Source organism: Dicentrarchus labrax, unplaced genomic scaffold (assembly GCF_905237075.1).
Source record: "Dicentrarchus labrax unplaced genomic scaffold, dlabrax2021, whole genome shotgun sequence".
NCBI classification, from domain to species: domain Eukaryota; kingdom Metazoa; phylum Chordata; class Actinopteri; family Moronidae; genus Dicentrarchus; species Dicentrarchus labrax.
In genome coordinates, this window is record NW_026136719.1 from 5234519 (window position 1) to 5250121 (window position 15603).

The 15603-nt window shown below is 38.6% G+C and overlaps 1 protein-coding gene across 2 annotated transcripts in view; it reads right to left on the reverse strand.

The window, feature by feature from the left end:
• serinc4 (serine incorporator 4) overlaps positions 1–15603 on the reverse strand; it is a 28594-nt gene that overhangs the window by 11216 nt on the left and 1775 nt on the right. Inside the window, exons 2-6 of one of the 2 annotated variants that reach the window (XM_051379694.1) lie at positions 11111–11324; positions 5042–5209; positions 3860–4038; positions 2350–2429; positions 1901–1994 (exon numbers count right to left, since the gene is read on the reverse strand). In XM_051379694.1, coding sequence (XP_051235654.1) covers positions 1901–1994; positions 2350–2429; positions 3860–4038; positions 5042–5209; positions 11111–11230 — 641 coding nt within the window. In that variant the 5' untranslated portion in view covers positions 11231–11324. The remainder of the gene's footprint in view (positions 1–1900; positions 1995–2349; positions 2430–3859; positions 4039–5041; positions 5210–11110; positions 11325–15603) is intronic. The other variant, XM_051379695.1, reaches the window with a different exon arrangement.

Sequence of the window (15603 nt, forward strand, 5' to 3'; positions counted from 1 at the left end):
TGCTGGACAGAAGATGAATCCATCATCACCAGTGTAGGAGACAGGCTCTTCTCCAGATGTGAACCAGGCTGGAGTCTGTGTGTACAGTATGTATGTAACAGAGACCTTAAATAACATATTGTTATTGTTCTGTGAGGACCACGTATAAACTGTTCACCAGACGCTCTGTTTTGTTTTTCAGATAAATTCTTTTTTAATTTGACAGCGTACATTAAAGAGACGACAGAACAAATTCTGGATGTCATAGTTCATAGCTGGCACTCCAACCCATAAATCCAACTCCAGTGGTTTATATAGTCTAAGAAGGATAATTCTCTAAACCTGTAAAGGAATTTTTTTTTCTTTTTATTTACTTTTTTAATCAAATTTTTTAGAAAAAACCCTAATGGTTTTCAGTGGAGAGCGTCAATCTGAATGCTCACTGTATGTGCACTGTATGAACTTTACACTAAACCTCTTTGGCCAACACAACACAAATCCTTCTCCTCAAACTTCTGAATCACTTAGCTGCACTTTTCCTTTATTATCTCCAGTTGTTTTAGACCAGGGATTTTTTTTTATTCTTTTTGGCTTCTGACCTCTTAAAATAAAACAATGTCCACTTCATCATTAGTTACATATTTCTAGGTTAACCTAAGAGTTTCTCTTTTTTGTTTTAATAACTTAGGTATCCAGTAGCTCACTCTTAGGATTTTATCTTGGATTATTGTGAGCAAGGTAAAGTTTTATGGGAAAGACTGCTTTATGACAATATCGGATTTAAAGGATTTTTGCATCAATGTGATGAAGTCAGGGGCAACATAAGGGCCAGAACTATGTGGAAACCTAAACATTACACCCATATATGATTATGAAAGCTGTTATTCCCAAACTGTGAGCATTAATCTGCTGCAACAACAGCCTCCATTCTTCTGGTGTCAGGATTTCCACCAGATGTTGGGACCTGGCTGCAGGGATTTGCTCCCATTCAGCCAAAAGAGCATTAATGAGGTCCAACACTGATGCTGGGTGATAAGGTCTGACTCACAGTCGGTGTTCCTGTTCCTCCCAGAGGTGTTGGATGGGGTTGAGGTCTTTCACACCAAACTGTGAAAACCATTTCTTTATGGAGCTCATTTTGTGCACAGGGGCACTGACAAGTTAAAACAAGAAACAGAGCTGGAAGAACATCGTTGTCTCAGATGTCACAGTCAGGGACATTTGAGACAACAATGTTCTGCTGTAAGATCCCCTCCAGACATGTGATAAGACATATACAATAGTCTACTTGGAACATGATGTGTGTCTCATAGGTTTTTTTTTCTGCCAAATAATAATTATAATAATAATTTCCACATTAAAATCCTTAAAAAGGCATTTACTTCTTCTACCTCATTATAAATTCCAGACTTGATCATTTCTAAAGTTTTGTCCTGCTGGACACAAGATGTCTCCTACTTCACTGTGGTCGATTCTCATTATATGTGCACTGGTGACTTCATGTTTCTACATCTCACTTGTATAAGTTGCAACCTGGTCCAGTAGATGAATGAATGAGCTCAGAGAAACTTTTCACTTTCAGCATATGAATGTGAAAACATCCTTCTAATGTCAAACTATGTACAGACATCATTCAAACAGCACACTGTAGGGACAAGAAGAAAAACTGATTTTTTGTGTGGAAGGGGACTTCAACTGGAACTACCTAGCCTAGACCAAAACAGCTCAGTAACAAAAGTGTACAAAAATATCTGGACAGGTGTGTCCACTTACCTTTGGTCATATAACTCACATATGGTTATAGTTATAGGTTTTACTTTACTACAATTTTCTGAAATTTCCTGTGTCTTGATTTATATCCCTAGCACAATACAATACCATGATATCATATTTTTTTTACTTGTATGTCCCTCTCACTCACCAGTTCTTGTTCCATGTGTGTGCAAAAGCTGTGATGAGGATGAGTTGGATGAGGATGAAGGCAAATCCTCCCACCACACCAACATAATGCCACGCTGAGAGAGGGAGAATGGGAGAGAAAAACAAGAACCATAAGTTGATTTATTTCAGGGAAGCAAACAAGGAGAAAGATGGCAAGAGAGCAAGCTGTAAATAATAAACCTGCTCTGTTATCAGGCTTGTATCACTATCAGATTTATTGTTCCCAAACAAAATGAAATGAAGCTACAGAGATTTATGGTCCAATAACACAGCAGTGAGTCAACCTGAAGTGTTTTCAGGGGCGGGTCTCTGCTGCCATCTAGCATGAGCCGGACAGAGGTGCAGTAACACCATCGCCGTCACATTTATTCTCTGTCTGGATTTATTCTCAGATGAATCTCTGCAGACTGACAGGAAACAGTCTCTCACCATGCAGGAAGGACTCTGTTGGGATGAAGAAGGCAGCAGTGCACATCGCGAGCAGCGTGATGAACTTCAGGAACCAGAAACTGTCGAGAGAGGACAGACAACACAGAGAAACACAGTTACAAGTTTAAATCTGAGGACGGAAACTTAAACCGACATGCTCTCTGTTTTTGTAATTTCCATTAATTTAGCAACTTCTGTGTTACATTTTTCTTTATTTTCCTTTATTCTGCTTGTTCTTTCCATACACATAACGCTGTGGGTAATAAATAAAGTATCTGGCCATATTTTACATATTGTCTTTTTATATTTGTATATATTGGCTCCTTTGATTGTCTCAACTTTTTATGTTTAATTATAAATTATAAAAAATGTTTTGTAATTGGTATGCACCATCTTACCAAGGCAAATTATATGTATGTGAAAACCTACTTGGCATTAAACCTGATTCTGATGTCAGTGACAACACTGGACCAAATATTTTCAGTATATATAAATATATTTCAATAATTAAACTTCCCTCAAATGGAGTGACCAAGTTTGAGCATGACAGCATCCCTAGTGTCATGTCCATGTCCATCTGCATGTGACTGTCTGGTCTTTAAGAGGACAAACAAGATTTCAGGAGGGCACTGGGTCACTCCCTGACCCCCACCAGACCACAAACTAAGACCACTACTAAGAGCTGTAACCTTTGCCAAAGACTCTGAAGCCTTTCACTGCGGCACCGATAAGACTCTTGTGAGTAGATTTATACCAGCGAGGACCAGCAATCCAGTCTGTCAAATCCTAATCTGAGCTACGTCACCGCTCTAATCTACTGCACTGCAATGGAAAGTGTAACAATAAAGAGATTATAATAGACCAACAAGGCCAGGTCAGGTGAGTGAAGGATGAAAACACACTGACTGTAATGAAGAAGTATTTAAAGATGTGTGTATTTCAAGAGAGGCGTGTAAACATTTGTGGATTGGATCAGGTCCGTTCTAAATATTTGGATTCAGGGAAATGACATAAAGGTCTTTGTAACCGAGTTGTTTGTTTGTCCTTCAAAGCTTCAAAGCTTCATTTAGGATATTTAGGGCAGGGAGATTGCGTGAATGTGTGTGAGGATTAATGTGTGAAGGTTTCCTCAGTTTTGTGGTTAATATTGATTCTTTTGTGGTAAATTTGGTTATTTCAGGTGTCCAGAGAAGCTGGAAGGAGGCAATGCTGTCAGCCTTTTTTTCTTTCTAATCAGGAGCAGGATTTAAAAAAACCTTACAAATTGGTCTAAAAAATGTGGTGGACACTTTAATGATGCCAGAATATATGTAATTGAATATTTGTTGTTGTTTTTTAGTCCTGCTGTGTTCATGTGCACGTACAGACGTCCTGGATTTCAGTTTGTGTTGCATTCATGAACTATTTTGTCTGAAACAGAATTCATTTTCTAGTGTTTGTCTGGATGATGTGTAATGAAAAATCATCGAGCCTTGGTTTAGGAGGGAGACGTCTGATGAGGTAAACTGACCCGTTGTGTATGAGCGCTCTGAAGTCCTGACTGGATTTCACGTCTATGAGGAAGATCGCCATCATCAGGTAGAAACAGGAAGTGCCAAAGCAGACTCTGTACACTGCCGAGTAGCCCACAAGCATCTCACAGTGGCCTCCGCCATGCGCCTGGTCACACACCATGTTAAAGAAAGGCACCTGGAGCACACACACAAACACACACACCATGTATTATCTACACACTCCATATGTGTCTCTCTGTTTGGGAGAAGATTTTCTAATAGGTTAAAAAATTTATATGTCCTTTTTTATAGATCTTTATCCATCTTTAGTAAAATCAAAAACCTTTAGAAAATTACCTGAATGAGAATGTCACCATTCACAAACTTTAATTACCATTCTCCAAACTCCAAGCAAAGGACAAGGAGACATGGTTCTTTTTTTCTCTTTTAAATCACATGAACATGTCAACAGTTTCAGGCAGTATTTATGTGTTTCACTAAATTGTGCCCCTGATTTTTAATGTATCGCTATAATAATTATAATGAATCTTTTGATTACATTTTGTATTACTAATCTGAATCTGTAAAGTGACTTATAACTACAGCTGTCCAAATAAATGTAGCGACGCAAACATATCATAATTGCCCCTGAAATGTGGTGAAGTAGAAGTATAAAGTAGCATAAAATAGAAAAATAAGTAAAGTACAAATACCCCAAATTAAATACCCCCAAAGCAGAAATAGGTTTTATGTATGTACCCACAACTGCACTCAATAAAGTCCAAAGGTCAAGGTACAGTAACTTGTGTCATAGAATATCACGATTCTTAAGTATTTCATTTCATTTCTTTGTTTCTGACTGCATTTGTATTTTCTCTGTTAACTATTAAATGTGCCTCAGCTGTTTGTCGTTCTCTCCTTTCTATTGTCGGATCTATCGATTGACCTGCAGCCAATCACAGCTCATCTTGGGGAATATAAGGACTGCACAGCTGAACTTTTGGGGCCTCATCACAGTTTTCAGCTTCCTGCTACCCCCGCTTTTACAGTAAGTTATTTGTATCAAGACTATTGTACAGAAGGATTACACAGTTCTCTTGTTCTGTTGCCAGTTGATTGCTGGTTGTTATGGTCATATTTCAGTTGGTTTGTGGTCATGTTTTGTTGACCAATCTGGGAGGATGAGATCCAGTACTCACATTTTCCCTGACGAGCTCAGAGACGGTGCGGGACAGCATGAGGCAGGACACGGCGCAGCTCATGATGTGGAAGAGTGTGTACATGACCCGAGTGCTGGTGGAGGATTTGACCGGCGGACAGAAGGCACAGCAGAGCGAACAGGGAGCCGGTCCACAGCAACAGCATATCTGAGGAGGAGAGGATGGAGGCGGGTCAGCATCCGCACAGACACAGCACACAGTTTATACAGCATTTTTCTTAACAAGGTTACAAAGTACTGTACAGAAAAGTAATTTAATTTGAAGTTTTAATATGACAAGAACATTTCACTGTTGATTGAGGGTTTTAGATCTGCCAAATAATCACAAAAGAAATGGAAATCTCAGTTTCTACAATAAATTTGGGACAGTTTTTAAATAATGTGATGGGACGATAATGCCAGGGACCTTTTGTTGCATGTCGTCTCTCTCTCTTCCCGTGTTTATGAACTCTCTGCACTGTTGACTATCAAATAATTAAAAAACTAATAAATTCTAACCAGTCACCTGCACTATGCATCTAAAAAATAGGTTTCAGACTATACTAATACTCAAACATCATAAAAACATTTGTAGAGGCACTGTGTGCTAGATTTCAAACTGTCTGAAGACTTTTGGAGGTCAGTGTTTCAGACACTGACAGAGAGTTTGGCAGCGGGCTGTTGGTTGCAGATTAATTTAATGAGTCCAACAGCATCTGGCCGGTTCTGATTCTAAAAAACCAGGGCTGTGGACAACTGGACGTAAGCCCATCATCACTGATCCTGAACTAAATCTAAGGAGGCAAAACCTGCACGCACATCTGTCTGATGCATCAGCAAGCTGTGCAGATTGTAAGGGAGAGGAAAATTGTGGTATTTTTCTGCTTTGCACTGTGAAATACTCAGATTTTTAATATTTGGGAATTAGTCACATGAAGCAAGATGCAAAGTAAAAATTCCTCTTGGACAAATATATAGATTTTGTACAGTATAGAACTCCAGTCTCCATTCTGCACTGTCTACATGAATGCTGGCACTGAATGCTGGTGCAGTGAATTCAGATATATTATTACCCATTACGTGTAAGTCATATAATCTGATGGATGATGCAGAGACGATTATCCAGCATCTTCCCATTGAAGGGAAGACTAAAATAAAAAAAGTGCTTCAATCGTGTACAGTAGCTCAAAAATGATTTGATCCTGTAACAGATGAAACGTGATTGAAGGGTCTGTTTGAGTTTTTGGCTGCTCTCGCTGCTGCACTGTTTTTGACCCCAAGAAGAAAAAACATGATCTGTGTGGTAACCCTGTGACCTTTCCTCTTTATCTTTGACTAGCTTTATATTTACTTGTTACTCACTATGTTTCTTCTGGTTTTAATGTTATCTTGCCATTTTATAGCTTTGCTCCTTGTGTTGTATGTCTTGATTATACTTCCATTTGCCTCTGCTGTTTTTGTTTGCTCTGTTCATGCACTTTGTAACACTGTTAATAAAACTGTCCTTTTGAATATAGTTTTATTATTTATTATCTGCTCTCTGTCTATGCTGTTTGTCACAGCTAAGAGAAGGAAAGTTTCTGCTGGCCGCAGATATCGTCACAACCCCAAATCACCTCACGATTCAGAAAATAACCTACTTTCTGAATTGAAAAGGCGCCGCCGTCATGCACCATGCAGGACTTAGAAACAGATTAAATACATGAGATTTTGTTGGATGCACCAGTGCTTAATTTGTATTTTTGCAACCTAAAACAAATCACTGATTTAAAGATTCCCTCCTTAATCCAGAAGTCCTTAATCATTTTCCTTTTATTTTACTAAGCTCCCATTTATAGACCCTGTGGCTGAATGTGCACTCAGAGGTCATCAATAATTGGATTTTCTATTTTGTTAAGTAATATTTTCTTTCTGCAGACTGAACAAATCCGGTTCTGTGCTGAATATTGGTGCTGTGCTGACACAGTACCACAACTAAAGGGAAAATGTCAGAATCTGCAATGCAACCAGGTGTTTATAACCGCCTCAACCACTGCACTCCTCTGTCCTCTGGCCTAGTTTAAGGTTCATAATACAGGATTAATAGTCACAGAGTGAAGTTGTTGCAGTGAGCAAGGGGGCTCAAATCGGCTATAAACACAATGTAATCACTGTGATGAAAAAAATATGATATAGTGGGTCATACAGTGTATATATAGGTCAAAAAGCAATATGTTGTTTGGCCTATATATACTCGATCAATCAGTCTGACTTTATGTGCATGGCACTTTTCATACAAGCAAAATGTAACACAAAGTGCTTCATGCATTAAAACATCCATTAAAAACATTAAAAGCTAGACTAAATAGGTACTGTTTGATTTGTGGAAAAATCAATCAAATAAGCAGAGCATCCATCTTTTTTTTTAACTCTAACTAGTCTTAAATCAAACTGGGCAAGTTCGGAAAAATGCATCAGGCTGCCTTTTCAAATCAGGAATGTTAAGGTCATCTGTATTTTCCATAGACACGGACACACTTGAGTTGTTTGTAGATGATTAGAGGATCTCCTGGATCTTTCCAAGAAGCTAATCTGACAACTAATCCATGAATCATATTCTTAATGCACCACTGATCCACATGAACCTTTCTTCATATACAGCAGTGACTGTGTGCATATCAATCTAGTTGAATAATGTTTTAGTTATTGATTTCAGTAGTCATTAAATTGATTTAGGTTGAAACAGGAAGTCCAGTGTATATAAATGCTGGTGAACTAAGTGAATGTTACTTATATAACAAGCAGAGGTCATTTTTTAAATTACTACTGGAAATCTATCTTCCTGTCAGCCTCACATAATACATATATATATATATATATATATATATAAATGAATGTAACCTCTGTTTTAAAACTTTTTTTATGCTTTCTTTCCTTACTTTGTTTACACATTTAAAACATAACTTTTATTTTATTATTATTTATTCTTTACTTTATCTGCATATTTCTTATGCATCTAATATTATCAATATTATTGACTATTTTGCTAAATTATTTTTAGTGTAATTTATCTTAATTTATTCAATTCTGTTTATTTTATTTTATTGTATTGACACCTGTAGCAAAAGAAATTCCTTCCTACCTGGTGAATAATGTTTAATACTGATTCAGATTTTTTCTACATGCAAATAAACTGAAATCCTCAACCTGCCACCATGTTATACTGCACCCAATGTGACAGCTAATTAGGTCACTTATATTTTGTTTGTATGTATATTTTAAAGGAACATAAATATATATATTTTACAACAAACAAATGGTGGTCAGTCAAGGCCATGAAAAGAGTCACTGATATATATACATATAAAGTATATCTGCTTATTATGATCAACTGTTTGCATCAGGTGAATTCATTCACACCTGACGCTTTGTAAAAACCTTTGCAGATCAGTGACCCCTGTGGCCACAGGTGGTAAATTACACAATAACAGCACATAAATGTCCCTTAATTTCCCATGATTCTCTTCAGTGAGTTACTATAAAGACATCATCATTAGGTAACCTGACTGAGAGGAATGGGGCCGTGAGCAGGTTTCCCACAGAGGTATGGTTTGTTTGCTTCTTGTTTTACTTTTGTGATAGCACCATTAAAAGGTTCATCCAAGATATTTTAAAATGTAGTGTAACAAATACAAATATAAGTTCATCTATCAAAAGATACATAGCTTTGACGTTAAAGATACGACTACCAATATTCTGCATTTGTCAACAAATCTCATGGAAGACTAAAACCAGCAATGAACTGGTTCTAGTTAGTGTTAGTGTAATGGCTGTAGGGTCGTTCTAGTGGGTCGTGCACGTGCTGTAGACGAAGCAGTGTTGAAGTTAAATGCCAACATCAGAATGCAAACATGTTCACAGTGACAATGTTAACATGTTAATGTTTAACAGATACAATGTTAACCATGATCTGAGCCAGAGAGCTCCATTGCAGCACCGGGTGACAACAGCCTGCTGCCCCAAATACTCACAAGAGCACCAAATGTGGATTAATCCGCGGCTGAAAATAGTTCCCAAATAAATGAACCACTTCTTCCTGTTTGAGCATGTTTGCTTTCCAAGGAGGTTAGATTTTCAGCGCCATTTGTTTGTTTGTTTGTTTGTCAGCAGGATTATGGAAAAACTACAGGCAAAGTCGTCATATTCATTCATCAAGGGTAAGCTTACAACCATATTTAAGGAGAGAGAGTGCTGCATAATACATACCCTTGATGAATGAATATGACGACTATGCCATCCACTATATCTATTTTTGATGAGCAAACTGCACAAAAACTACAAAAAAATATTTTATTTCCAAGAAATGCAGTCCTATTTACGTATTATTACATTATCGGCTGCAGTTATTACATTTCAAAGGATTTTTTTAATGCTGTGCCAATAACGTAATAACCAGCCAATGACGTGATAACTTATTACATTATTGGCAAAATGTTATTACCTTATTGGCTCAAAAACGTTATTACATTATTGGCAAGTTATTACGTTATTGGCTTTATTACATTTAAAATGGCCAAAATTATTACATTATTGGCCATTATTACATTATCGGTTGCTACATGGTGGAACAGTGTGGCATAGGCCAAGGAAGAACCCCTTAACACAAATCATTTTTCCCTTTCATTAACATTGCGAGATTGTCGATGGCAACATCAATTTGAATTTGTTGCACCACAAGTGAATGGTGTGTTGTGACCTCAAACATCACTGTAGAAAGAAAACACCTTGGCGGAGGTCTGCGCTTTTTCATCAGTTCACAATCATTGAAATTACTTAAAAGTAACTTTCGACTAACTACCCCAGAACCAAACTCTGTGGACAAACAACTCTCCAATCAGGAGCTCCAACCAACTGTCAATGAAAAATCATCATTTCTGAGTGCTGGTGAACTTGCTTCCCGACAAACCAAGAGGTAAAACGTTGTGCAGAAATACATTTCCTATGGAGTTATATTTTCTTTCTCAGAGTTGATGGTACTTTCTTTCACATCTTGACATTGCAGATTCTGACATTAGATTTTCTCTTTTTGTAGCTTTGGGCAATTTACTTGATTCTAGATACTGAGAAGAGACTTATCCTTTCTCAGTCATAATCAGTTGTTAACACATTTGATAAAATATGTGAATGATACACTTTCCATAGACCAAACCATAGAGACGCGAAACAGGAACACCTGACAATATCATCGACGACACCAAAAGACCCCAGTAAACCTGACATGAACGTCTCTCTGACACAGCTTCAACAACAAAAAGAATATTATAAGCTTCATAAAGACAGAATTTACAGTTACAGCTGTTCCAGATGTTTTCACCAAACTACGGAGTCCTTCAGTGGAAGTTAAAACATGAAAATCACCAGGACAGAAATTAACCTTTGCCAGTGATTGATACAGTGGTGGAACATTATACATCCATTTTATGCTACTTTATACTTCTGCTCTACCGCAAGTCAGAGAGAAATATTGTACTTTACACTCCACTACACTTATTTTACAGCTATAGTTACTATTGAAAATTCTGATGTTTCATACAAAGTCTATCAGTTTATGAAATATTTTATAGATTTAACTTCCAGACTGTACTTTAAACTGTTCAACCTATTGTTCTGGACAGCACAGCACCTGGAAATAGCTTCACATCGACACAGCTACAACATTAAAATGCTTAATGCATTAGTGGTAATAATCCAATAATATAATATGTATTATGTCACTGAAGTGTTTGAACTTTTTGATACTTTAGGTATATTTTTCTGATGCAGGACATGTGCTTGTTATGGAGTATTTTTACATTGTGGTATTGATACTTTAACTTCAATAAAAGATCTGAATACTCCCAACACTAAATATACACAGATTCCCTCTACCAGTATTGTTATTAATAAATTCAGCTCCAGTTAATATCGGATCAACCTAATAAGAAAAGTGCACTTTTGTCTTACAATCAATACCAAGCTGACACTGAACGAACCCTACAATCTCCAGCTGCAGTCACTGCCTCCTGCGCTGCTGCTGCTCATCAGCTCTCACCTGATAGGCCACCATGTTGAGGAAGTAGTTGTAGACGCCGCTGTGGTTCATCCCCTGAGTGGCCGACATTGTGCCACTAAACTGCTTCTCATCGGCCACCGCAACCCTACATTTGGCCATGAACTTCCAGCACGAACAGGTTCTCTCAGCGTGCGTGCAAAGATGGCATCCTCACATCCTCAAAGAGGCCAGAACACAACTCCCTCTAACTGGCCTGTCAGAAAATGAAAAGAAAAAGTAAAACCACAAAGTCCAGCAGGTTGTCCCTACACGCTCCTTATTCTGGATTAGTGGTAAATCTAGTCCGGCTGGGCTCCCTGCAGCCGAGAGCCTCAGCATGAGCACCGGTTCAGCTGCTCTCAGTCCAGCCTCACTGGGGAATAAGTTGTTTTTTTGCCCATATCCTGCGTGCTTTGGCTCTGTGGCTGCGTTGGGTGCTGCCAGAAAAGAGGGAGAGGTGGTGGCGAATGCCCGGTGCCCTCCCCCATCCTCCCCCTGTCCTACCCGGTCAGATTAGGCAGAGAGTCTGTGAGGGGAGGAGGGGGTGAGGAGAAGGAGGAGGTCGACAGGGACCATGTGTCAGTCCCATCTGTCCCTCCCTTCCCTTCCCCCAGCCCTGCACAAACTCCATAGTACGAGATTGGGCAATACTCGTGTTTAATCCAGATTTATAAAATTAAACAATTAGCCAGGGTGATTTCTAGATGCTGATGCCTGACACATCACAGCCTCCTGTTCATATAGCCCCCCTACCAGACCTTGTCCAAGTCTGAATCTGTGAGTCACTCACAGACAGAGGCCATGTCCATAATCCCAACAAGTTATCATGACTGCATTACGACCCAGAAACAGTGAAGTGGGACAGACTGACTGGACGCAGTCTGTGATGGAATCAACAATGGCCGAGTGCATTGGTAAATGTCCTCACAGCTTAATAATAAACAGGCCGATGGATTTTTGAGGGGGCTCTAATGGAAGGCCACAAAGGCATCAGGCTGAGAATGAAAACTGAGTTGCAATAATGTTTAAGCTTTTAAATGATTTGTATTTTTGTCAGCTGACACTTTCTTTTGAAAACGCTTCATACAGCTGCTCTGGACTATTTGCAACTCCAATTTTCTTCTGCTTGTAGTGTCCGACAGCCTTGCTTGTGCTTAAGTCTGTCTGTATGCTTTTTATATATTTCTCATCCTTCATTTAAGTCAAATTTAGCAAGACTCTCTAATAAACTGGTTTGTTTATAAAAAGATAATTTAGCTCTGATATCACATATGCCAATTCTAATACTACAATTCAGGTGTTCCCTGAATGACCAAATAGTTGGTCTGAATCGACTGAGGTTGTATTGTGAAGCGCTTTCAGCAGTGAAATGAAATGATGTGTCTGGTAGCTGTTGAAAAGCGCTGAGTGCATGAGGAGAGAGTCAGATTAGATTTGGGTTAGTGTGCAGGGCGGAGCGCCGGGATAATCCCGTCGTTGTTCAGCACTCCTCTCAGTCAGGATGACCTTCATCAGCCCACACAGGACGTTAGTAGCTGCGTCCTGTTACATTACACTCTCTGAGGCGCCACAGACGGGCGTCACTGAGCCAGAGACAGTTCAGTCAAAGTGCAGTGATTTGTTGCTGTGCTGCGTCTCACCTGGTCACACTTTAACCTACACACAGCTGTAAGAAAGGTTGTTTCTGCCTGATTCAAATATGAAGGCCCAGTGACCTCTGCATCACAGCCGCTTTCTCTCTCTGACCTTTAGATCGCTGACCTTCAGTGGTGGAATGTAAATAAATACATTTACTTCAGTACAAATTTGAAGTACTTGTAGCCTACTTGAGTATTTTCTTTTCATGCAACTTTCTACTTGTACTCCACTACAATTCAGAGGGAAATATTGCATTTATTTTTTCTTATCTGACCATTTTAGTTAGTATTTCATGGTTCCAGCCTCTGAAAGGTGAAGATTTTCTGCTTTTGTTTTTAATTGTTTAAATAGTTTTTATTTCTTTTAGATAATAAATAAATGCTGCCATCTGGGAAGAGGTACAGAGGCTTCTTCTGCCGTACCACCAGACTTAAAGACAGCTTCTTCCCTCAGGCCATGAGACTGTTAAACTCTTCCTCAGCGTAGCATCATACAAATTAGTTTTTTTTAATTATTATTTGTAAATTTCACCCCTGACAATAAAATAACCTTGATGAATAAGCTTGAATAATTGTGAGGTTTGGACTGATTGGATAAAACAAGCATTGTGAAGGTGTCACTTTGGGCTCTGGGTAATAGTAACAGCATTTCTATTTTCAGAATTTTTACAAACCAAACAAGAGTAAAATGAGCTTAAAACAACAAAAAGCGACAATTCAAACAACTTCAGAGAACAAGTGATGACAGAAATGAGCCAGAAGAGATGAGTTGTCACATTTGTCATGTTTGTCTGCAACGTAACAGCTTTAGTTGGATGAGTTTGTTTTTCTTTACATGCATGTTGGAAAAGAGCAGCCCATGCCAAAACCTTGGACTGTAATTCTCCTGAAGAGCCACAGTCTGCCCAGGTTCACCTTCTAGGAAGTGTTAACAAACAAGAGGTTAAAGAAACGCCAGCTTGGTTTCACACTCTACGCTAAGAGGCTTGGACTACAGACCCAGTGAATGCGGACTCTCTGAACCTTCTAGCAGACCAACAGTTGTAGGATTATTAGTCCGAGGAGCTGTTGACGGCAGAAGAGCAGGTAGGAGTGCAAGACATGTGCGCAGGAAACTCCTCCACAACAAATAACACCCACGGCTAGAAACACACTGTCACATTTAACCAGCAGTCACAATCAAACTGTCTCTCACTTCCTCTGTGGTGGAAAGAGAACCTGCAGCCACTTCTTTTTAAAAATGTAAAACATATAACCTTACATGATGTAAGATTCAAATGTAAAGCCAGTCACATATGAAGAAGCATCAATTTTCTACAATTAACAAGTCATCACACTACACAATACATCAAATGTAGTTTTTAACCATCCTTGCAGTCAATCCACTTTGGCCCAAACTGAAATATAAGCAGGCATTCATGGACCCCAGAGGATGAATCCTACTGACTGGTGATTGCCTGACTTCTCCTGTAGCGCCACCACAAGGTTAACATTTGTGGTTTCAAGTGAAATGTCTAAACAACTATTGGATCATTTGTAATGAAATTTCACAGGATATATTGTAATCACTTTGGTGGACTTTCCATTGAGTGAAAAATGTCAAATTTGTCCAAGTGGTTCGCAACCTGGGTTCTGGGGACCCCCCAGGTTTCAGGGGTTCTCCAGAAAACTGGGAATATTTTAATTTTACTATTATTTAATTGACTAGAAGGAAGACCACTGAGAGAATGTGTAAGAATGACTCTTCACTGTTAATCTGCCAATCTACAGTATAGACAGTTATGGAATAATGAAATCTTATCAGATCAGATCTCTGTGACTACGTCTTAGAAAATACATCCTGATGTGTAAAAAGGTCAAGAACCACTGCATTAGAAGATGTTAACACACTAACACACTAAACTAAAATGGTGAAGAAATCATACCACTAAACTTTCGGCATGTTAACATAGACATTGTGAGCATGTTAACATGTTGACATTAGCATTAAGTTTAAAGTATGACTGTCACCAGCATGGCTGTTCACTTTCAGCCTCGTTTGTAGTGAAGTGATAGTTAATGAGAATATCTATGACACCTCCACTATGCAAAAAAAAGCTTGAATAAAATTCTGTGTGTGAAAAATAAATGTGCTGTTTATAATTTCATAAAGTGTAGAAAGTAAAATGAGAGTTATAAGAAAGCTAATTATGTAATGTGAATTTACAGATTATTATTATTTAACAGTTTAATAACCAGAAATATAGCCTATATTGTGTGACACATTTTATGGCCAAGAACGTCCCCACAGGCCTAAAAACAACAATTGTTTGACATGCTATCCTTAATGTCACTTTAGATTATTCCCTCCAACATGAGTGGGTGTAAACCAGTAAGTCCCTGCGATAAACACGTGTTGCTCTCAACGGTCCAGGCGGCCGCGGCCCTGCATTCCTGGGGGCCCCTTTCACTCTCAGATAATTGCTGCTGCCTTGTGGGAGAGGAGGAAGTGCCAAACAGAACAAACAAAAGCAAATAAGCGGATGCAAATCACCGCTTGAGTGAAAGCGCTCAATCTATGGTTTCAACGGGCTTGCGCAATAATAGTTGGCTGAAATCCAAGCTTGTTTACAAAAAAGGACAAGAAAAATGATCCATTCATTAATCATTTTGGATTCCTTTTAAACAAAACTATGGAGTAACAGTTTTTGACCCGAATAGTTTTTTAAACCTGTTTAAGTAAATGAAAAGATAGATGTTGGAAATGACTCATGGAGCTGCAAGAGTTGTTCTTCCCATAGACACACAATGTACCCATTCATGACTGCGACATGACTGAATGCACAACCTGCTCATATTCTGAGGAATCAGACTGAG